The sequence below is a fragment of the Vanellus vanellus genome, assembly GCF_965231255.1.
Source record: "Vanellus vanellus genome assembly, chromosome: 1".
NCBI classification, from domain to species: Eukaryota; Metazoa; Chordata; class Aves; order Charadriiformes; family Charadriidae; genus Vanellus; species Vanellus vanellus.
The window spans coordinates 140,245,050-140,270,469 of NC_138905.1; the positions used below are offsets into that span (position 1 = coordinate 140,245,050).

Below are 25,420 nucleotides of genomic sequence, written 5' to 3' on the forward strand. Positions count from 1 at the left end.
AAAAGGGAAAAAAAAAAAAAAAAAAGGCTCAAGGATTAAAAAATCCAGCTCAGAGGGTGACTTGACTACATGTCTGCATGAACTCTTATGCCACCAGAGAGGGGTTGACACTGACGGGCAAATAAACAGAGGACAACTGGAAGAGCTCACTATGGTGGAACTGCACTGCTGCAATATGCAGAGCATCAGTCAGTGACACAGCTTTACATGCTCTAAAAAGGAGCGATCCAACTCCTCTGCTCACTGGCCGCTGCAGGATACTTCCTCTCCACTGACCCCAGCAACTGATTCAATGAACCTACAGTTGCATGGAGGAGATCATTAAACTGGCTAAAAGCTTCTTCTGGTTTTGGCAAGATAAATTTTTTTGACCAATCAAATCAATTTATTTACCCTACAGCCATGCAATTTCTTGATTCCAGTCCAAGTAGTTAACTGAGAAAGACGGGGAACAGAACTGCCTTTTTGAGAGTCGCTTAGACACCTGATTGCCTTGACAACAATGTCCAACAAATCCACTGGAGGCTTTTTTTTCCCTTAGTGACGCTACTTTACTTTCTTCAGATGACACTTACTTCTTTTTCTAATGACAAGGCAATGTGGTTGAGTTTTTTCCTTATCACATGCCCTTGCACTCAGATTGAAAACAAAGCAAAAGACCAACACTGATGCACTGACCTATATGAAGAATTTCCACTAGAGATTTTCCAGGGTTATCAAGATCAAGTGTTCTCAACAATGATCAACTCATTCAGTGAGATGTACGTCAATTTAACAACTCCCAGAGAATGACTTATTTTACAATACAACAATGTTATCACACCTCCATTTTCCAGTTTTCAAACTACCACTCTCAGAGATAAAGATCAACAATTTTCACAGGTCAAACTTCTTTAAAATATGTTAAGATACATATCATTAGATAAGACTGTGTTTTATGGCAACATTGCCATTATTTAAGAAACATTTATTAGAATTAACTAAACAATGTTCTATATAATGTAATATGGAAATTGAAAAAGTAGCACAGGGTGCCAGAGGTTAAAAAATTCAATTGTTTGTACTTATTCCCAGCTTGTATTTGTGTTAAAATTCTCTCTAGAAGGTGTTTCACAGATATTCAAGGGGAGCTGTAATGGCCACAAAAGTCTCCAGATGTCCCAGTTGTGGGTTTTTTTTGTTGCTGTTGTTTGTGTGTGCAGGTTTTTTGTTTGTTTGTTGTGGGTTTTTTTGTTTGGTTGTTTGGTGAAGTTTTGGTTTTAGTTTTTTTTTTTTTGGTTTTGTTGTTTGTTTGTTTTGTTTGTTTGTTTGTTTTGGGGTTTTTTTTGTTTGGTTTTTTTTTTTTTTTATATATATAAATGGCGAGGTATCTCTCTTACTGATCAATATAGATATGACCATAGGAGTCTGAGAAAATTGCACTAAGCTTACTCTGGGATACATCACAAATAAGCTGTAGAGAAGCTGTAGAGGAAATAATATTTCTGGAACACTGCAAATAACGTAGACACCTTTTTTGGCCAGAAGGCATGGGGTGATGGAAGTATTACTCTGATGTTTTTGAACAAACTTTCCTGTGCATAATAAACACTTAGGAACATGGGTCATTACAAACTGCACTAGCTACCTGACAGAGGTTCTATACAAGGCACACTTTGTGTCCATAAAATCAACCCTTTCCTCTTGTAAGCTAAGACATACCGTCTTCTCCAAAAATGGCTTAATTTTGCATGAAAGCAAATAAATTTATGGTATTTATGACTGTGGCACAAAACAAGCAGTGATCGGACTTTGGGTGAAATTTAAGCTTACATTTTGCAGTTTTCTTTAACAACCAGAGTAGTAAAGTTCTTCAGCTGTAGTACATGGACTAACAGACATTCGCTCCCACTGTCATGCCTGCAAAATAAATTTCTTATATTAGTTACCAAGCATCATTACTTTGCTTAAGAGGTAGAGATGAAAGACTAAAAAGACTTAAAGAATGTAAAAACGCCTTTTGCTATTAAACAAATCTCTTACACAAATCAATTTGAATCAAAAGCAATTATAGATATCACACTCTGATAACAGAACATTATTAATAATAATAACTACAGTAACAAAGTTATGAGAACTAAGAGAATTAAACATTATTCAATTTGAAAAGAATAACATTCCCTAATGTGACTCTTGATAGTGAACAGGTTTTATAAGATACATTCCTTGTTTTAAAGTTACACCATATACGTGTGTCCCTGCATGCATGTGTAACAACATACCAGTTACATTAGAAAAATCAGTCTGCATTATTTTCATGGGTTAATGTTAACAAAAATAAACAAAAAACTCTACTCTTTCACATCAGCATGAATTTTGAAATGGACCTAACAAACCTGGTTGAGATACAAGAAATCCCAGGCTTAGGAATTAATTTTCCAAGGGGTAAAGATGATTCTGGAGGGCTGTCTATGATACAACATCCTGCCTTGCACTGCTACAATCTGCCCTCCCCCATGCTACTCCCACTACTAACCATAGCATGCCCTAAGCACAGGATTTCAAAGCTGTATTTGGGAACTGTATTTGTGTCTCTATGCATGTGACTTTCTTAAAGTAATCCTTCTTTATATGGCATAAAAAGATCCCACTCACAGAAACACATCCTTATATCCATACTCACACTAATGGCCCAGACAATGAAAATAAATGCTACTGAAAGAAATAATGAAGGCCCTCTTATCAGCGAGCATCGAAAGGACGCTGATCTGTAGTTAAGCCACATCCCCAGCACAAAGTAGCATGTGACTGACTAATCTGTACATCCACTAAGTTTTGGCTTTCAGTTCAGAAGCTTCTTAAAACTATCCACTCCAGTTAAGTTTATTAAAAAGTTAAAAACCCAAACCAAGAAAACTAGTGAGCAATTCCTGCTGAGTTGACAGGGAGAAAGAGGAGTAACACTGCTCACAGAAATCCAACATGTATTTGGGGTTCTTCATTACTGGCAGCATCACCATAAACAGGCTCTTCCAGATCTTCATTCCTGCAGGAACAGAAAGTACTGTAAACTACATACTGACCTAAGCTGTTAAAACTTAATGAAATTAACATTTGTTTTGTGATTTGTGGATATAAGCAATTGTTTGGTAATACAGGAGGGACTGGTACTATAGAAAGACTTGAGATATCTATTTAAAAAACACACGAAAGTAGTAACTCACAATTTTAAAAATTGTTGTTTTAGAATACCTCTTTCAAGATATTTAGTTTCGTTTAATATTTATTCTGCCTTCTATTTCTCTTTAGCGTCCTCACAACCTTATCTTCTTCCCAGTTACTGTTTATTGTGTTAAAACAATTGTATAAAGTAACCACAGTTTTACCTATACTTCAATCACTTGGTCAATCTACACATTTTTAGATTTTCATTTCATATATTTCTTCCTTACAGTTATACTTTTAATCGCATGCTACTCAGAATTGTAAGTCACACTATAATTTTATTTTGTCATAAATGCCTGAAATAAAATTACCGATTTATGACTAACAAGCTGAGAAAACTGCCTTTCAAGGGAAAAGTATATGGTGTTAAAATGTTAAGAGACAAAGTGAAAGGGACTTGGCACTTGCAAAGATGACAACGGAACTGCTTGTAAATCCTTCTTTCTTTTAAAACATGCAACCTAATTTTCTTACTAAGAATTAGCGATTTTGAAAGCGTATTCACAATTTTACAACTAATTCTTTTGGACCATGTGGTAGAACAGGAATATTTCCAGTTTACTATGCATTTATACACCTGACCTTTTGCTTAAAGCTTCAAACACGCCACTGTCACTAGCCAGTGAATGATCTGAGAGACATGCTGAAACTCGCCTGGCTCTCCTCTCCGATCTTCTACCACTGTCTCCTCGTAGAGTTACAGCTGTCATGGAGAAAAAAAGCGAAGACAGCATCAGCTCAAGGCAACCTCTTAGGAATTCAATAAGAAACATTTATTGTATCAAATCTAGTGGTAAAACAGTTGGCACAAACACAGTTCATTGCTTTTTCATTTAACTTTAACTTAAAAACCTAGAATACAATCGACCGGAAACTTTCTGTGGCAGAATTAAGGAAGGAAGTTTGTGGTTAATTTCTTTCTAACAAGACTAAGTATAAACCAATTGCACTGTTATTAAATGCCTTTCTGGTAGAATAATCCCACCCGGACGAAGACTTAAATTAATTCAACATATGTACACATGATATCCTAAACTTTTAAGATTTACCTACTGAATATACAATAAGCTGAAAACAAACACAGAGACTAGAAGTTATCTGATAACACAATGTGAAGTTTTGTTCTCATTTGTTTCCTAATACAAAGTCTCAAAGCATACTGTTTATACCATCACATAATAGCAGCTTTTATTTACAGTCTGAGAGGCATTATCTAAAAGAACCAGAGCTTTCCAACTCACTCAGACCACTGTTTTTTCAAATTCTTGGTGAATTACTTTGAAAAGTGTCTGGGGGAGGAGGAAGCAATATTCAACTGCCTCTTCCACCCTTTCCTGAATCACCAGCAACACCATAAATACCGACTCAGCAATCATTTTCATGTTGTAAGTGTATCAACAAAAATGATGGTATACATCAGGTTTTGCACAGGTAAGTAGGCATAGCAGCTACCAATCCTTTAAAGTATGTGGACAAGCAGTAATGCTCAAGAATTGCATAGGTAAGGTTTCAACACTTTCAGTGACAGCTCATAACTTGAGGTTGTCTTCTTTCGCGTCCCAGAGAGAAGCATTAAACAGACTTGTGGAAGTGCACTTCCTTCAACATGTAGCGAAGAACTTTTGCCAGCTTTCGCTCCTTTTCCTTAAAGCTCAATAACTGTCCTCAAAGCAGAAAAGCAATGGCAAAGAGGTGCTACTTTGGAGGTAGGGAAACCATCTTATTTGCTTCTACCCATGCTCAGAAACTTAAAACAGACAGCATGGAAGTATTCCCAGTTTCAGCAAACAACATTTGGAGTGACAGTAGCACAGTGCGCATCGCACAGGACGCAAGCATGAGCTGACATTTACTAGTTACTACCCCCTCACTAAGGATGAAACACACCTTACTCAAAGTAACAACTCATTAAGTATCTCTGTTACATGTTATCTCAAAGCATCAAAATTAAAAGACTGGTACCCCATCAGTAAGTCTCCTTCAGCAGAGCACCAGCCAATAGCCTGAGCTCCACCTGCAGAGCCCAGCTGAGATACACCCAACTGAGCCACCCCTCTACATCACAGAATGGTCAGGGTTGGAAGGGACCTCTGGAGATCATCTAGTCCAACCCCCCTGACAGAGCAGGGTCACCTACAGCAAGTTGGACAGGATGGCATCCAGGCAGGTTTTGAATGTCTCCGAGTGGGAGACTCCACCACCTCTCTGGGCAGCCTGTGCCAGTGCTCTGCCACTCTCAAAGTAAGGAAGTTCCTCCTCATGTTAAGATGGAACTTCCAATATCCAAGTTCGTGCCCATTATCTCTTGTCCTAAAATGGGACCCATCTCACTGCCCAACCAAGCACCACCAGGATAGGACCATCAGGACTTGAGACTTGATTAAAACCCCCCCAAATTAACACAACCACGCCACTGCTGTCAACAGAAGTGTCTGGCTAAGGTTAGCTTTAATCCACTGTGGTACTGGCAGACAGAATGCACTGAACACGGCAGTCCTGCGCCAGCCCAAGCTATGTTCCTTTTATCAGGGCACCAACAGCACAAAATCCTGAAAGATATTCCAAAAAAAACACAGGGTCTTATTTGGAGCTAAAATTCCCTGGTTCTGCCCCAGAATGTCCTAAAAAACAAAAAAGATGTCCCATAAACTGGACAGAGCCAGTGCTCTGTCCTTTTGCATCCCTAAGTAGCCCTACAGACCTCCCCTCCAACAATGAAGGATTTAGACATCTTCAGCTATGCAGCAAATTTATCTGTTGACCAGGGACATCACAATCTGCACCTGGAGAAAGAACTATCCTTTCCCCCCAGATTACAGCATCCCATCTTTACTGTCCATCACACATCATGGAGCAGTATAACTCATTTCATCCTCACTGCAAATGATGGCAAAGTTCTAGCTATCTCACAGAAAGCAAAGAAACTGTGCTCAAACCGTACCCTTTTCCATACCACTTTGTACAAAGTGGTGGGTTCATTTCAATTTGTTTTGTTTTATTTTCGTTTTAAAAACTTTTTATTTAGTGAGCCCACCTCCATGAGTGTTGTCACTGGGTATTTATGCTGAATCAAAACTGTATGCAAGGATAAATCAAAACAAACCCTTGTAGGGACATTTTTTAAGTATCATAATTTCCCAATAACTTTACATCACGGGAAAAAGGATGAATTTTGCAGAAGTGTATAATTTTTATACAAAAGCGCTTCTATAATTTCTGTACTAATTTCAACAAGTTACACTAGGATTACTTCTTTTTGTAAATAAGCCTTTGGCTCACCCTTCTATGTGAACACTTTGCATAGATGTAGGAAAACGAAAGACCTCATGGGCTCTCTCCTTTGGAGGTTCATGTTCCCAATTTGTCTGGAAGGAAAAATTGTTCTGAAGCACCAATATGTAACGTCCTGAAAAACTGACATGTTACAACAATGTTGTAACTTGACAATCATTTGCCCACTGCCTGCAGGCCATGGAAGTATCCGATAACATCTGGACAATCCCAGAGGATTTGAGAGAGATGCAAACACCAAAACATGCCCTTGACTAGAGGGGAGAAAAAAAAAAAAAAAAAAAAAAAAAAAAAAAGAGAGTCAGCAGGAAAAATTGGTGAAGAAGAAAGAAACATCAGATTTTGGTTTAAACAGAACAAGGTTTAGCACAGGTTACAGACCTTCCAATTCTGAAAGCTGAAGAACTGCTTAAAAATAAAGTTTCTAAGATAGACAATTATGTTTCATTTTCTCAAGTAATTAACAAAATTGGTGAACAATATATTTGAATTTCCAGAGCTACTGGATGCCAAAGTTTGATAAAGATAAGACAGCCCTGATGAAAAGAATATTCTCAGGTGTCATCAGTTGAAAAAATGAACTTCTAACGAAATTTTTGTGTCCAAGATTTCATTAGCTAAAAAATACATAAATAAATCTAAAGCATGTTTCACAAACTTAAGAGACTACAAATACCACACATCAGCTCAAAATGCACTAATAAAAGAGTCAAACACTCTCATAAAAACTAAATCAGAGACACAAACAGACCTTACCTACCGTGATGCTGTCAAGCATTACTATGATACAATAAAGCTGAAGCTCACAGAACACTTTTCCAGGAATTTAACTACAGCCATGAATATACTGTTTAGTTGACATAGCAAAGATTAAGTATGCCATAATGATTAAACAGATACAGCACAATATCAAACAAAATCAAATGTAGCAAAATCTCCTGTTTCTTCACATGCAACTCAAAAAAAAAAAAAACAACCAAACCCCAAACCAACCAACACTTCACACAGAAAAAACACACTGGGAATTACAGGCAAAAAACAGCACAATAAATAATTTCAGGTTCACTTACAGTGAATTTTTCTGTTGTGCCGCATGAGAAACGAGACAAAACGAAAAGCACACAATGATAAATCATCTTTTAGATCTATGACAATATTTTGCAAACAAAAGATTACTTAGGCATTAAAGGAAACTAGGCACTTGAAAGATTACTTTAGGATAGAGAGGAAGAGATAGTGAAAATATTAAAGCCCAATATTTTATTAACATGTTTCCTCCCACTCCCAGCTTTATAAATACGATGGATTCAACCTCTCAGGCACATTCCCTTCATTGACACACGCTAACATATTTCACAGTACGTCCCTGAAACAGACACTGAACAATAAAACAGCAGATCAGCAACTGAACAAAACTGCAGTTCCTGAAGAACTCCTTGAACTTGCTCAGGTGCTGCTTCAGTGCGAAGTATGCACAGCTTACTCATTCACCCTCCTGGCCCCCTGAATTTGCAAAAATTACCTCATGTTTTGCCTAGTGAAGGAACAGGCAAAAGATCTGTCCAAGTTGATACTTGCTGGTTTGCCAGTGCCGCGTTATGCTACCAGACCATTGGGTGGCAGCAGCAAAGCACACTGCATAGCACCTTAGTGAAAACCAAACACCCCCAACATATCACATTTTGGGAACCCCCAGATAAGAGCTTAATGCTCCATCAAATTCTTCAAGAGGAGGAGTGAGTGTGGAGCTCAAAGTAGTCAGGACTCCAGCCAAAATTTAGAAAGGTTAAACAAATATGCCTTAGAAATTGTTTTCAAATTCAAATATATATAAAAAAATAATAATCTTAAAAAAAGACAGCCTGGCTACCTTTTAACCATACATTCTTCCTCAAAAGGCATCACAAAGCACTCTGTTGTACACAGAGGAAAGTTGTAACCCCTGGACCAGGAGCTTGAGCTGGACACTGCAGCAGCGACACTAGGTAGCACAGGCATGTTCTGCCAGAGGTTTTTAGAGAAACGTTAGGTGTGTAGAAACATGACCGAAAATGGAAAAAAGGAAAACCAAAGCAGGAACTTGACCCCTCATCCTATTGCTCCCTAGGCCCTCAGACCAGGCCTTCACTTCTAGGAAACACATACAAGCTATGTATAAATGAACTACTAACACAGCTTCACTTACCACAATGGGTGAAGACATGCTGTGGTCTGATCTGAGGTTTAAAGAAAGCCTCAGGAAGCCTCTTCATGGCACAAATTTAAGCACAAGCTTACATGCTGGTCTCTGGAATTCTGTTTATTTTGGTCTGAATGCTGCAATATGGGCACTAGAAATGTTTACATCTAGTAAACATAAATTCTGCAACAGTATCTTCTGGCAATACTAGCTGTATTAAGGAAGGTAGGTAAGCCTAGACTCAAATGCTGTTTGAACAGTACAGGCTTTTCGGTATAGTGGTGACATCTTCTTTTTAAAAATAAAAAGTTGAAAGCTTTTTCTGGATACTGACTATCTTCCTTCTCATTATCACTTGACAAGTAAGATTTTGGTAGGATAATATGACATTGTTCTCTGGTTATATTTCAAATTACTCCTGATGTCGTAAGTCCTGAATGCAACATTCTACACAACTGTTAACAGAGAATTTTGCATTTAGAAATGGGATGGAAATTACAATCTTTAATACTAAAAATATTCTCTAAAAGCCCATCTCTACTGTTATGGTTTTATTAGCAAAACAAGCAAGCCAACACATAAAAACATCATGAAAGAATATTCTTTTAATCTTTTTCATTTTAGCGGTAGTTCTTCATTTGATGGATTAAAACAGGAAAAAAAATTCTCACGTGCCTATATGCTCAGGTTTCTTAATTTGTCTTGTTGGTTTTTTTTTTTGTTTTGTTTTGTTTTTTTTTTTTTTTTAAAAAAGGTTTCTGTTTCCTCTTTTGATCTCTAATTTACGTCCCTCATCTGTAGTGCCTCAGAAGCTTCCACCAATGCAAGCCAAAGCAAGCCCATCAACTTCACAGTCAAGTAGGAAAGGAAAACTCAGCGGTATGTGTGCTATTGTAACTGCACACATTGCTCCTCTACAATCACAGAGCACAGGTTCTCTGAGACAACCACTCGAGTGGATGCTTAGCTTCTCACACACCCCCAACAAAATACGTTCCTTGCCTGACAAAGGACTCTACTCATGCGCACAGTGCACCACACACTCAGCACTGCCATGCCACTGTGGCTTCTGCGCCATCGCAGAACTCAGACGTGGGAACCTGGTCTGGGGTGTGTATAAATTCAGCATGGAGTCAGCCAGCCTTCAAGCACTGTCAGCAGCATCACCTCATGCCTGGTTTTGTAGGTTTGGTTTGGGTTTTGGGGGGAGTTTTCCCCCCTCCCCTATCTCCCCTGGGTTTGTGTGGCTTTAAATTATCAGAATAGTGGCAACACGGGCACAACCGGGTGCCTCAGACTTAACTAAACCACATGTTTTTACTGAGTCCCAATCCAAACCCAAAGTATTTATTCCTTGATGCACTACACTCCAAAGAAAGTCCACATTCCATTCCCTTTCTTCCACCCAATCCACCACTATTTTAAGATTTATTTACCAGGATTTCTCTACTCTTTCACCTCTTTGCCCTAAATCTAAAGTTTGGGGTTTTTCCTGTTTGTTTTGTTGTTTGGGTTTTTTTAAGCAGCTAACATCTACCGTGTCATTTTTAACTGATGGAAGCAAAAGAAGCCAAACTGAGGAATAATCTCTACTGTACTGGTATGCTTAGGTCTGTGTGACGTTTTCTATGATAATGTGACAAAATAATAATATCCAGAAACTCACCTCCACCGGTTTGGACAGCAGTCAGCTGTGGTCCCATTTCTCGCAGCCCTTCATTGTCCACAGGGTAAGTGGATGTCTGAGATGAGCTCGTTCCTTGCGTATCATCATCACCCAATGCTGTGGTCTGAGCCCGGAGCATTTCCAGGGCTCCTATGCTCGCCATCTCCTCAAAACCTTCTGACATCTGAGCCAAGGGAGAATCTCGAGACGCAGAGAGAAACGGGGTGTCCAGAGGAGAGCTTGGAGGGGACAATGACGACAAGGAGGACCGTGATGACAGGGATGCCAGCGACTGTGGGGTATCCAGAGACCTCCGCTGCTTATTGAAATTTGAGTGTCCAATGGGATCAGCATATGGCACATCCTTTGTGAGGGACTCGAAGGGAATTATGTCAAAGCGTAAATGCTGCCCGTAGTCTGTAACGCTGTCTGATTTGTCGTACTGTGGAAGGCCATAGATGTCCGTAAAGCTGACCGAGCTGAGGGAGCCTCTGCTGGAGGCCAAGGATCCTCGACTGGAGGCCAGGGATCCCCTGCTGCTGCCAGAGGACATTGTGAGGGTGCTAGCTGACAGACTATAGCAGGCAAAGGAAGAGAAAACAAAAAACGCCCTTTCAACTATAATCAGAAACACCAGCACAGACATAAAAACATCAATCCAGATTACACAAGCAATTTTACATCTATTCAGCACAGTGACACAGAGACACAATTTGGCATTTTAAGGTCTAGCTCATGTCTCTTGCCCTGACCTCAAGCGCAACCATGACTGGAACAGCACAAGTCACAACCAAATCAGGACCACGTATCTGAAGACAAAGGGTCCAACAGAATGAGTCTACTCCCTCCTCCAATATGTAAGCAGCTATAATTTGGCAGAAAAGAAGCCAGAGCAGGATCTGGATCAGTGGACTCAATGTAAAGCCAGGAAGGGTAGATTATCATGATCCAGCTTGAATTTATGTTAATCATGGGCCATAAACATATCAGGGAGAAGAAGTGAGAAGGGATTTAGAAAGTCCTAACAAACTGCTGTGTAAGCCTCACCCTCACAGTTTTTTCCAGTGCAAAATATAAAACACTTCAGGATAAATTCTATTCCAGTTCCTCTTACCACTCTCAGACAGTTAGGAAGAGAAGAATATAAATAACGGAGAGAGATGAAGTAAGACACAGCAGGAACTAAGCTTTTGATGTTAGCGTGGTGTTGAGCTGAGGAATCCCCAAGAGCTGCATCAAAAAAGGCAGCTGCGAGTGTGAATATGCAAAACATTCTGAGCTTCTGTGTTGGTCTTAGCACATTCTCATATTTAAATGGCAAAATTTTGTCATCTCATCAGGGATCAAAACCCCTTCCTTTGGAGAAGGTATCAGAATATTAAACCTCACAGAACTTAAAAGAATGTTATCTTCATATTAGTAGAACTGAAACAAGATTATAATGGGTTTTAAGTACCTATCTTCTTTTCAGAAAATAAGATAACATAAAATTCCCAAACACATAATAATCTACCCCAAATAGCCATCACTAGTACTATTTATAAAACTCCATCCAAATCATCACTTTCCATAGACCAAGTTGTATAAATTCAATAAAAAATTAATTTACTTGGCACACATACATAAAAGTATTAAAAAGTAAACTTTATAGGTTATTAATATTCTTCTCCGTTGCAGTTAAACTTCAAAACCTGCTGGTTTTACATAACTCACCTTTTTAACTGGGAGTGTAAATATGAGGTTAAACGTGTAGCTTCTTCTAGTTGCATAAGCAAACAATTTCTCTTTTCCTGTAACAGTATCCTATAATTAAACAGATACATATTACTATTTTTCTTCAGTACAGTAGTGCTCAAGAAGTGCTAGGAGCTTTCCAAGTACAGAAAAATATCATTGCATTGCAATTTGGAATATAAGAAGAAGTTTCACTGTCTAATGAAAAGTTTTAATTTATGCAGCTCATACACAGCAACGGAAATTCCAGCGAGAACACAAGAACCAAGACTCCAGCCGAATTCCCAGACAAGAAAAGTAATTGAGGCACAATGTAAGAGTCATGATGTTGAAAATACATTACAGCAATTTGCAAAGTCATAAAAAGTCCTAGGTGAAAACATCAGACTCTACAAGAATTTTTTTTCCTTTGCATCAACCTGATTGTGCCAGTAAAATACAGAGAACTACTATGACTTGGCAGGAAAAAAAATATTCCAAATAGCCCTATTATCCCAGCTAATTAGTGTCAAATTTCAAAGACAGAAAATTTTTGGAGGACTTCTGTTAAGCAGTAACCATAAAATCAACTTTAAGATCTAATTCTAGGTGTTTCAAGTACATTTATATATCATTAAGGAGGTGATACAGCATTTTGAATATCAAGGTATGACAAAAATCTCTCACTGCGACTTATTTTTTGCCTATTTTAACAACAAGCAGCTGAACTGCCACAACACAAATAGAATTTACCTATAATACTGTCAGTCTCAAACAAATCAAAAATCTTAAATTCAGTATTTTGAGATTATTAAAACTTTGAAGAATAGATTTTATCTATTGACATCACATTTATTCTTTTCCTGAATGCAGAATTGTAAGTATTCCTGGTGGGATTTTTCTCAAGCCAAATCACTGAGCTTCAAAATAAAATCAAGGTTGTAATCTGTTTTGTGTTGTACATTTGTATGTTATTGTTCCATCCCTGCACTCAGAAGTTGGCTGGAAACTGGGATTCTGTCAGTTCTGACAGTTTGGAGAAAGCAGATCAAACTTATTTGAGTGCTTCAGACCTTCCTCAACTGCAAAGACAGTTGTTAGAATCCAACACGTTAATGGGCAGGACAAAAAAAGTTATCAACAAAAATGGAACCCTCTGGATAATACAAAATGGCAGCATTAGTTTCAATAAACTTTGGATGGTTAAGACATGAAAAAAGTATGTCTTTCTTAGCAGTAAAAACATAAATCTCAACTTCTTTGGCCTCCAACTTCATCAATTCATATGTTGGCAAGGAGCTGTAGCGCTACGCTCCAATCCCACCACCCTCTGGGGAGGCTCCCTTCATAGCAACCACACAGCAGAAGCTGCACGCCCAAGCATGTGCAATGCTGATGCTTTTGTCCTGCTTCCATGGACCCCTGACCAGGTTAACCGAGTGGTGCAAGGAAGGCTCTGCACGCAGGAACAAGAGAAAAAGACAAAGGATGCAAGAAATTTAACAAAAGCCTGCAGGGGAAAGAAGGGAGTATCCACACCATCTACTTTAAAAAACAAACTTAGAAACCTACACTCTACAGTCATCAATGCTGTAAGGTAGGTACCTGCACTAAAGGGCAAGAGATGCCTCCAACTAAGGCTGCCAGCCAATCTTAAAAAAATAATAAACAAAAAACACCCAACAAAATAAACCCACCTCTGTCACACAGATTTCGAGTTAGTTCTGATCTGTGTGTAATTCAGTGCCTTTAAAACTCAGTAACAGAACAGAACTAGTTATTATTTAAAGAGGAAACTTGTTTGTATTTCATGATTAGGAGAAAGTGGAAATAGAAAAGCAGATCTAGGAATGGTTTTGGTTATTCCTGAGCCTAAAAGAAACAAACAAATAAATTAGGGCTAGAAATAGTTAAGCTTTCCTCCAATTTGTTATACAGAAATAGAGTGCCCTTCAGTATTATTCTAACTTCTACTCAACTTTTTGCTAGCATTTGAAATATCAAGTATCACATTGGAACGCTGGTTTCCACAGCATGAACTACATGGAAAAATAGCTTGGCCTTCTTGCCAACATAGTATGCACTACCTAACATGAGAGCCCAAAAACAACAAATAAGACTTACTACTCTGCAGCGTAAAGTGAACTCCCTTTTCTGTCAGTTTAAGCTGGAAAGCTAATGTACCGATACTGCAAAAATTGCAAAATATCTATCACTGAACTGCAGGTTGGCTGTGAATTTTCTATTTATTGCCTGAATTTACTGCCTAAAGTAAGCCTTTTCAAAGGAACTGAAGTTCTCAAGATCTGTACATGGAAGGCACTTCCAAATATTTTAGAAGTGTCTTAATTATGTAAATATTAACCTTTACAGAGATCACATGAAAGCTGGTTCATATAGTTTTCCTCAAGTGTCAAACCTGGCTTTTTACCACTATTTAAGAGAAGCAAGTCTGGGAAACAAGTACTTTCTCACTTTCACTTGAAGCTGTCTATGGTAACAAGAAGAGGTTAACAGGTTTTGTCCATTTCTTTGGCTACAGGAAAAACCAGGCAACATTTGAAATAAACACATTAATATGTGTTGGGGGTTGTTTGCTTTTACATATAACTTGATATTAAATTTAAGTTTTCAAGAATGACTCCATTTACTGTGTTTACTCTGAACATCAGAGTTGGGATGTGCTCCCACTGCTGAGATTGTAAATTAAGAGGAAAAATTGTATACAAAAGGCAGTACAAGCTTAACCATTTAACTTTCCTGTTATAAGGCAAAAACCAAATATAGGAATAGATCTTTGTTCTGATGCTTTTGGAGTTGAGTATTATTCCTCTGCAAAATAACAGAATAATCTTTCACTATCCAGGTGTAATTCAGGTCTCTATTATCAGACAATATCACTCAGACTTTTCCCAAGCATCTTTTGTGACTTTATTCTGAACTCTTCTTCCTATTCAAACTTTTTAGATGAATGAAAGGAGAACTAACTAGTAGACATCAGTCTGTTAGAAGTTAAAAGTTTCTTTTTCAGAAAACTTCTGAACCAGATAATGAAATCATGGCAATCAGGAGTAGTCTCTTCCTTTTTTGAAAGCAAATTACTCTAGTAATATTTTTTTTTGTTGTTTCTTAAACACAGTGAAATTCCCTACTCCTTTTGAAAGGACCTATATGGATCTTACAGTAGATAAGAAAATGATGTAAGTTCCCAAACCTTTCGGTGGCCCCATGAGCAGAGGTTGCTCTAGCTCGTTGAATTTCATCCTCCAAGCGTCTTTTTTCTTCCTCCAAACGTGCAATGTCTTCTGGGGATCGTCTCTGCTGGCTGATGAGCTGCAGCTCCTGAAGAAGAGCCTCCTTCTCTTTGATGAGCTGAAGACGGTCCCTGTCCGCTTCAGCCATTCCTGGCCAAGATTCATTGTCTAGCAAGGCCAGCTGCTGTTGTATATTTGAAACTCTTTAAAAGAGGATAAATATATTTTAAAACTCAGAAAAGACAAAGATGAAGACAATTAAGAGGAAAAATACCAAAAGGTGAAGCCTTAAGAGATCGTAATTTGGGATTTCAAAAGTGCAGTGATAAGTTGAAGGTCCATATAGTCACTTCCCACCTCAGTAGAGGAACGGTTTAAGCGGCTGAAAATATTAGGCAGTCCTGACCAAGCAAAAAATTTAAGAATAAATTAACTGTCAGTAAAACAAAAATATAGAATAAAAGAAAATGTTCTGCTAAAAAAAAATTCTGAACTCTTAGAAATATTACGAAGAACCCTAAAGTTAGAAATTTTACAAATGTTTCTTTTGTCAAAATCAAAAAGTATATACAGGCAGGACACTCTTTTGCTGCTAGGTGTTTATGCTTTCCTTACAATTTAGACATTTTAGAATGTTACACTTAAAATGAAAAGTAAAGAAGAGAAAATCTAGCTTTCTGATTTTTGAACATTTGAAACTAAAGAACCATACAAAAGTTATGCAGCTGTACACCTCAGTTTCATCTTCACTTTAAAATGGCAGCATTCAAAGTTCAGTGCACCATAAAAGGTTATCACCTTTTAAATAAATAAATAAAAGCACATTTAAAGCCAGCCATAAAAGTGGGATATGCATTCACCAAGTTAAGGTAATCTTTCTCTTAAAAAAAAATGGTAAGAAAGAAAAGTGTCTCATGCGTTTAAGAATAAAAGAAAAGGCATAGACATGACAAAGGCAAGGTTTTCCCCATCTAAAACTAAAACCGCATGCAAAGTTTATTTCCTACTGACATCTGGAAAGTATTTGGCCATCTTATTATCAGGGGAAGGGAAATAAAATATCAATATAAGTCATTTTGCAATGACTGCATTCACATATGGATAGGAATTTTACTGTGAATATTGTCATAAATATTTTTCCCCTTTAGATTTCATTTACAGCAAGTAAAGACCTTGGGTATTATGTTACATTTTAGTCTAAAGCAGAACACTTTATCAAGCCCTTCAATACCATTTCCTCCTCCTTGCATTAACAACCAACTTCCTGCCAATAGCTACTGAAAGCGCCATTGTGAATCAATACATACAGTCTACATATTTCATGCCTCAGCTATTGTGCATGAATTCCAGATGCGGCTTCCTGAAGAACACCTCGCCCCATCGACCAAACATCAGGGCCAGGAAGAGCGAGCAGATTCAGGATCCTTCCTCTCCCCTACCCAGGCTGCTACGTTGTTAAAGACTCAGTAAACACCCCTGAAGCATATACAGATTGATTTTCAAGGATTCAGTGCCAAATGAAACAAACGGGAACTCTGCTCCTTTCAACAGAATTACAGAATTCAGGTACAATTGGGTTATCGTAGCTTGGCACGCAAGCGTGAACCAGATGAGCCCTGGCAGTGTATTTGAGTGACCATGTTCATAATCTCTTACACAGCTTGTGGATGAAGGAAGATGAGACATGTCTGGTGAAGTCCCTGGGTTGTTTTATAAGATAGCTGAAGGACTGACTCTCTCCTTCATTTTAACACTCACAATTGTTTCGCTAGCCAGTTTTCTAAAGCAGGGTGAGTTGGTTAAGAAGCTGATCATGGCAGCAAATAAATGCTAACGCAGGCAACAAGGCACAGAGAAGTACCAGCGGGCAAGAGAGGAAGGTGGGATCCCCCTTTCAGTGCCAGTTAACCACTGAGTCAGCTCGGCTGTAGAGTAAAACACCACCCTCAAGAGGTTTTAATTTAGACTCTTGAGCTTGCTGAGAGCACATAACTGCCTTTGTGTATGACATTCCAGTTTCAAGTTTGTTTTTTCCCCTCAATTTCTGTTATGATGATGCTTTGAAAGTAGGAAGTTGCTGTACAGTAACTTAATTGCACTGTTATTATTAAAGGAAAAAGTACTGCTGTGGACTGGGTTTGTATCACTGAAGAGTTCCAAAATCTGATTAGGTATTTATTTTCATTCCCTTGACACTCTTAGCATTTCAGCTAGCTCTTCTTATCTCTACGTTTACCCTTTAAGCAAAGAAAAAGCACTTGCAAAGCACTACATACTGCAGGAATCCGTTGGGAAGGGAACGTCAGCACCAGTTAGCCAGTTTTCTGCAACCTGTATTTCCTGCAAATGAACCCAAGTTTTTGGGGAATTTTGTTGCTTGCTTTCCATGGAGGACTCCCTCTGTATGGCAAGTTGTTTCAAAAAGCTACCAGTGATAAACTTTAAATTTATCTCCTTGGCTAAAAAACATCCCTAAGGCTTTTATGGGCTCACTCACTCAAACCTAAGAAAAATACCTGAAGAGTCATGTTCAGTTCTGCTAAAAACACAATAAAAAAATCCTCTTAAACATGTTCCATAATTGCAATTTGTCTTCTCCCAACTCAATAAATGCATAAATAAGAAATTTCACTGTGCTTGTCCATGCCAGATTTTATACCTATTCTCACTGCTGATATGTTACAAAAAAGTGGCTGCTTTGTGTTTTCAGGTTCAGTCCATATATTCACCTACCTTAAACACCCACTTAAATAAATTAATGACATAGATTACAATTTAAAGGGGAAAAAAAAAATTAGGATCCTTTATGAAGCCTCTGTTTTTCAAACACATTTTTCCTTCCTATTGGGTATTTTATAAGATAGTATTTCTTAAGTGTAGTCACTGTAAAAGAGTACTTTTATCTGGCCTAATGCCAGATACTGAGGTCCCTACTGATATAGCAATTTCACATATTCCTGGGGAAAAAACAGTTAATTTTGAGCTATCAACATTCCAGGCATTTTGCCCATTCCCATCCTTGCATAACAAGTGCTGAGGAGCTTGCATTCCACGCTCGAGTAGGTGGTATCAAATGACTGGTTCCCTAGGTAGGCAGACCCACTTGCTGCTTATTTCAGTATTTAAAAATTTCAAATGGAGATGAACATAACGGGTCCTGTTAAGCAGAAAAGCAGAAGAGGGGCACAGATGGGATGACAAAGGTTTAACCTGGCGATTTAAGTAAACACTGATTCAAAATGGCAAATTTGCCCTGAACGTAGCCATACTAATGTAGCTCGAATGTTGCCTGGCCCAAGACAATGCAGACATAGCACGAGGGTGGAAATCAGTACAGCCAGTAGTTTACTACACAAACTACATCATGGGGGTAAAAAAGCATATATTTTCAGAATTTACAGCATGTCTGAATCGTTATATATCTACACAGACCTCCCTAGACAAAATAGGGCAATTACTGGAAATATCTGGGGAACCTATAAGACTTTGTTAGCTTCTAGAACCTCATTTTCAAGACTGCTATCTGAACCCAGCACAAATGAAATTATACTGCTGGGCTCGAGAACATTTCAGTTTAGAAGGGGTTATTTATTAAAATATAGCATGAGAAGCGAGATTAAAGTAAAAGTCTCTTTTTGTGAGATGAAGAGACTGGTTTATAATTACAATTAACCCCATGTTTAGACCATTACTCAGGTTATGAACAACGCAGGTGTCTTGGGGCGGGAAATACTCTGATGGAATACAAAGGTCCTAACTCATGCTCATAAAAGGGACAAATTATGAGTATCCTACAGCTGGCACTTCCTAACCTACAAGCTCTGGTCTTTCTACCTTAAACAAGTTATTTGAACTGACTTTGTTTGAATTTTCCAAGGAAAAAAAAATATGATACCCCCCTGCATTTAAATGTCTATCCTTTTGGGTGATGTATCACACCACTCAACAGCTGAGGCCTTTGTTACCTGTGGAATGGGAAGACTGGTAGAGATAAAATAAAGAAAAAACCCCACAGTTATTATTTTGGAGGAGAACAGTGGCTAAAACCACACAAATATGCAGAGATGATCAACATAAATCAGCCCACCTTACTCTTTTCCTTAAGCTTATAATTTGACCCAGTTCTCTGCAACTTCAGGTAACAGAGAACTTCTCCCACGTGCATTACCCACCCAGAGGTGGCTGTGGGACTGAAGACACATAATGAAGTGTGTGAGAACTTGGTAATTTCTGGTATTTACAGACCCTCTTGAGAGTGTATTATGATTTATATCCAGAGAGGGGAAGGCTAGAGAAAGGGGAAGAAAGGAATGGAAAGAACAAGAAGTTGAGGAACTCAGCCAAATGCTCACAAAACTTCTCCACTGTGTCTACTTTGGCTGTTTCTGCAAGTATGTGCCACTGTGGCTTTGGCGGACAACACGAGAACGCTCTGTAGAATATCCAGCCTTCCTGGCAGCCCGATTCAACAACAAGGAGGTCTTAAATTGGCTTAAGACACTCATGAAATCTTTAGAGTCCATGGCATTTTGCAGTAAAGTCAGGTATTCACCTTTAGGGAAATTGCAAACCCTGCTAAGATCAATGGAGGAGAGGAATTAGTATTTTCCCCAATTTACAGGTTAACTAGTATAATGAAAACTTTAAAGACAGTTCAAGAGCATGGCTGAGCTCCCTTTATAACCTAAAGAAAAAGTTTTATGTTTAAAAGTTGACACTGGGAGATTTAGGTTTAGCTGGCATGCCTAAGATAGATATTTATGTGATATCAGACAAATTACTTCATCCCTAAATCAGACTTTCAGATTAGTTTAGCAGAATAAAGCATACAAGTCCACTGAATTTCACTAGAAATTAAGCAATTACACTTTGAAACCTGCCTACACGAGATTAATTTTAACAGGAAAATACTTGACTATGTTATTGTCTCAGTATTGGAATGTTGCTATCGATATCCAATCAACATGCATTGTGTCAGTACAAGCACAACTTGCACTGACACACTTCAGCAAGTGCTAGTGCTTTTAAAAGCCTAACTGAAAATTAATTTTGGTAATGAGACAACAAGTTTGCAACAAAGTAACTACTCAGCAACTATACCGAAAGGAAAGAAGTAACATTCTTAAAGGGAATATGGGAATATTAACCATAGCTGAGGAGGAGGCTTTTTCAAGGCTGAAATAAACCTGTTGACAACCACTCTATGATTTAAACAATTGAACTGAAAAATAACATCTTTGAATTCAAATTTACAGAAGGAATAAACAAATTACTGCTTCTGCACCCAAATTAGATAAGCTGGTTGAAGATGCTTGGATGTATTAGTTCATTAAAGTCAGCTACCATCAGACTGGATTATAAAACAAAATTGAAACAAATCACAGTTAAGTATTTTGGTGCTTCTCATTGAAGGGATCATTTTTCATCTATTAATTAATACACTTAATACACTGATTAATAATGAGGCACTGAGGCCATTACATTTCATGATCATTTGCTAATATACTTCATGTAGTCATTATACTGAACTGTACAACTTCAAGAGTTATCAAAGAAAAACAATTTGCTTTTGATTTCTCTTTCTATGAAACAGTCTATTGAGAAAAGTGCTTGAGGGGTACACTTTCCACTGTACAAACGCTTTCATGAGAGGTGGTCTCACTGAAATAGCAACTGAAACTAAAACCGGTATTTATCCAGGCAGCTTGGGGCTGTCTGTTCAAAAAGACCATCCTCCCTCCCTCCTGCTTCTCTAGAGGACCACACTGACAGATCTGAGAGAAGAAATTTCATGGAAATAAGGTACAGTTTATTTAAAAGTAATGGGGGGGAAGAGAAGAGTACAGAGCAGGAGAAAAGTGATTGAGACTCTCTTCAGTATGATTGGCGAGTTCAAAAGTAGAATTTACACGCCTTGATGCAGAGCCTGGATCAGGCACAGGAGAGAGGACCACTTCCCCCAGTGTGCGGACAATGTCAGAACCCATCCACAGGAAAAATTAAATTGCATATCATCCAACTTCCTTCCAGTGAGAAACCAACGCAAAAAAAAGTGAATCTCTTAATTATGTCTTAATTTATGCCAAGGCCAAGCCACTCAGCAGTTAAGAGAGATTTTTGAAGGAGGAATTAAAAATCAAATTATCTTTTATGAGGGAGGAGAGATATTTTGGGAGCATAAGCCAAGTTTTATACTATCACTGGGTTTCATCTCCTGAATTCCTCAAGACAGTTCATTTAGAAATCTCAACACCGCATTCCCTTGCTAAGACACCATATACAGAGAAAGTATTTTCATTTTTAGAAACTTGTTTACTACATATGGCAAATACTCCGCTCGTATTTAGAGCTGTATGATCTTCTGGCTAGATTCACAAGAGTGGCTAAAATGCAACACACTGCCCTTCAGTTTGTGGGGCTTTTTTCCCCCCGCTTTCCTTTAAGGCAAAGGACATACTTTTTCCTCCTACGGTGTATTTAAAAGTCTCCCATTAAAACTTGAAAATAAGACAGTTTCTCTCTTGTACTTATTTGCTATATGTTTCCACATCTCATTTGACAAGCAAGTAGTCATAATATACTGCTTTACAGTTGTGACATACTGTAGCATTTTAATTTTCTACTTTGTAGATTTTAATCCATTGCAGCACATTCCCTCACCCACACTGTGCAGTAACAGTAGATATTTCACCAGCCAAGGGAGAACGAACACAAAGATATTTAGTAGAGACAAAAGCCCTACAGAAATGCCAGCAAGCTAAGGGGAAGGAATGCATGATAAATGAAGAATGCAACCACAGAGATAACTGGCAGGGGCAATGAGCTTTGTGCAGTTCCACTCAAAAGCTGAAAGCTGATTACTTCCGTACAACATACTGGGCAGAATAAGGCTTACTATTTTAAAGCAACTAACATGCTTTTGCTAAATAACAGACCATTGTCAGAGCTGCTATCCCAGGACAGCAAAACCACCCTTACTGCAATTACTGTTCTCTAGTTGCCAGGTTAGTTACCCAGATTTTCTACATTTAATTAACATCAAACCCCAGCTCACTTCTGATGTTCAGAAATAGTGCATTCTATGCATAAACAAACGTTCAGCATTTCCAGCTGAGAAATGCTTCTGCTACTTACTAAATAAATAAATAAACAAACAAACCAAAACCAAAAAACCACACCAGCCCCCTCCCCAGTCTATATTTTCCCTGCAATAACACATCAGAATTGTTTCAAAAAACCACATAGGAAAGGTGTCAGAAAACCAAACTAAAACCATTTAATATAATCTTCACAGCACCATCGGCTCTGCTAAACTAAACAGTATAAAACTAAATTCTACCCTTCTTTCAGCAACTGTCATGAACACCTCAATTATTGCTGGACTATTAAGTGCTAAGGGTTAAGCCTGTGAACAACCAGAACACTGATGGGTTTTTGTTTTGCCCTGCTTTTGCCCAATTATTTAACCTTTATTAGGTAATAGTCACTGCTATTCACACACAGTATTTTACAATGCAGACTTTCATTCCAGTTACAAATCCTGAAGATTTAGCTGTGTATCTCTAGCATGCTTGCACCAATTTCAATTTTTTTTTGGAAGCCTGTATTGCATCCAAATGTGGGTAAATTTTCCAAGAACAACAAAATGGCGAATTACCTATAAAGCTTCCAATCCCTGCCAAGGCATATGTCAGCATTATGGTTTCCCCCAAAGAAAAACTCACCATAATATGGAAAAAATGAGCCAAAAGTATTGAAATTTTTTTAACCCTTGTTCTGAGATATGTAAAACACACATGCAAAATAGACAAAGATGAAAAGAGAAAAGAAAAATCCTAACTGAAAAAAAATTCAAAATAAGTCTTTTAAAATTTAACTACACAGAATCTTCTAAGTGTCAGTAAATTTTAATGATAGAATGTTCTATCAGCACAAATTAAAACAGTCCTAAGCACATAAAATTACTGGTTAAAGTCATCATCTATACTACACCACTGTCTGAATGTGGCAAATTGAAAACAATGAGGTTAAATGAGGGCCCACTAAACTACACTAGTAGTGTTTTTAAAATAGTACTAAATATTAATAGATTACTTTCACGAAGTCATGAAAAAACACTGCAAGACTGACCTTTACAAAAGAAATACTTATGACAAGCAATAACTAGATTAGAGGACTTAGTGCAGAATTAATCTATTTCAAGTAATTTTTTTTTTTTTTCATTTTTACCAGCTTTTTTTTTTTTTCCCCCAAGCTCCACATTTATTTTTATGTACCCTTTTGTTCAGCTCTGAACATCTTCATTTAGGAAGTTCTGCATTCTTTCTTCACACTGAGTTCACAACTTCAGTACACTGAACTTAGAACCCAGGTATGCAAAGCCCCGAATGTACCGACAGACCACGCTAATAAGTGTAAATTTAAAGACTATTTATATTAGACATTTCAGAAGAGGAATAAAAAGTAAAACAGTTCAATTAAACTACTGTAATTTTGTGTTTATACAAGTGTAGAACAGGGCTGACATTTAGCTTTATCTCTGCAAACAAATAGAATAAACTTATGATAAAGTCTTACGTTTACCTAAGCTTTTATTATCTGTGAACTACTCGATAGTAAGCAAATTACTCTTCCTAAAGACATTTCAGCTAAGAGGCTTGTTCCAGTTCTACTTTAAAAAGTTTAATCACAACCGTAAAAATAAAAAGCAAGAAATTTATCTTTAATTACCTTTTCTTAGCCTCTTCATATTGCCAGTTCAGTCTTACTTTGTCTACAAGTCTTGTTTTGTCATCAAACCCAAACTTTTGCAGAGTTGAAGAGGAAGAAGGGGAAAAAGAGAGGGAGAAATTAGATTTTAAAAACACTCTCACAATAAAGACAGACTGGACTCACTAAAAAACCTCAATGCTTTAAGTAATAACATAATAAAAAAAAAATAAAATCAATTTTATGGTTTAGAAATACAAAACTGGTTTATTGCTAAAAATACAGAAGATAGACGAACCCTTCAATATGATCCTGAAAATCAACAGTTAACAAATAGAATCATGGATGACTGGTCAAAGCTTTTCAACTTCATCCAAGCCTAAAATACAAAGACTATTTTTAATTGAAATATTTTACTCCTTGATACTGCTACTTTATGGATACTTTAATTAGAAGTAATTCAGTTACATTCCCAGTACTGTGATGTGTTACACAGCACTTAGATCATTAGTGTGTTTTATACACTATTACAAAAATATCACCTGATCCTTGAACTAGTTGTAGAATGTGCACTTATGCTGTAACTCATACTGTATACAGTACAGTTTCTATAGCAACTTCTCTCCATCTTAGGGCATCAGCAGTCCCCCTCTTCAGAAGTCTGCATGCTGTCTAATAGTTAAAACCCAAATCCTTATTTAAGTGCATTGCTGCACTTCTGGATTTCTCACCTAACTGATGATTTTGCCCTCTTCATCATCACACGTCTGAAAAATCCACCTCTTTTTTACTCACATTCCACTACTAACAATTCAGGAGAATAATTAACATCATTATGTATTTTACTTTCCAAATAAAAAATCTATACCTGATAAACACAATTTTCAGACTATATTTGGCTTGTCTTGGATGGCATTCAATGTGCATTGTGAATCAGAAAACACTGCAATTTTCCCTTTGGCTATTTATTTTGGAATTCAATAATCACATCCACCACCAGTCCGAAAAATGACATCCCAAAGACGCCATCTACCTAGCTAACACCAGGCTGTCTTTCAGTGTGTTAAGTGTTTTTTAAACGCTTTAGGAGTATATCTTCTTAAGAACACAGATTTCCTCTTCTGTAGAGGCCCTCTGGCAACATCCAACTTGGCAACTAGTCATCAGTGGAAGACAACAAAAGAGGAGAAACGGGATGGTAAAAGCCTACGATTAAAAAGTTACGTAGCTCAATAAAAATTTCTAACCGAATGTGGAATAACACCCAAACTATAGTACTACCAAACAACAAACAGGTTGTCTTCTTGCTTTGCTGTCAATCTCATCCACAGAAGCAAATGTCTTATTGCTCAAGAACAGCTAGGCTGTTGTAGTGGAAGCCAAACTTTTACTATTTGGAATACA

The 25,420-nt window shown here is 37.7% G+C and overlaps 1 protein-coding gene across 1 annotated transcript in view; it reads right to left on the reverse strand.

The window, feature by feature from the left end:
• The window catches only part of WWC3 (WWC family member 3), a 106,842-nt gene that overhangs the window by 16,950 nt on the left and 64,472 nt on the right, over positions 1–25,420 (reverse strand). The window contains exons 8-14 of the mRNA XM_082498641.1: positions 24,038–24,111; positions 15,268–15,510; positions 12,054–12,143; positions 10,341–10,915; positions 3,787–3,907; positions 2,951–3,025; positions 1,813–1,899 (exon numbers count right to left, since the gene is read on the reverse strand). Coding sequence (XP_082354767.1) covers positions 1,813–1,899; positions 2,951–3,025; positions 3,787–3,907; positions 10,341–10,915; positions 12,054–12,143; positions 15,268–15,510; positions 24,038–24,111 — 1,265 coding nt within the window. The remainder of the gene's footprint in view (positions 1–1,812; positions 1,900–2,950; positions 3,026–3,786; positions 3,908–10,340; positions 10,916–12,053; positions 12,144–15,267; positions 15,511–24,037; positions 24,112–25,420) is intronic.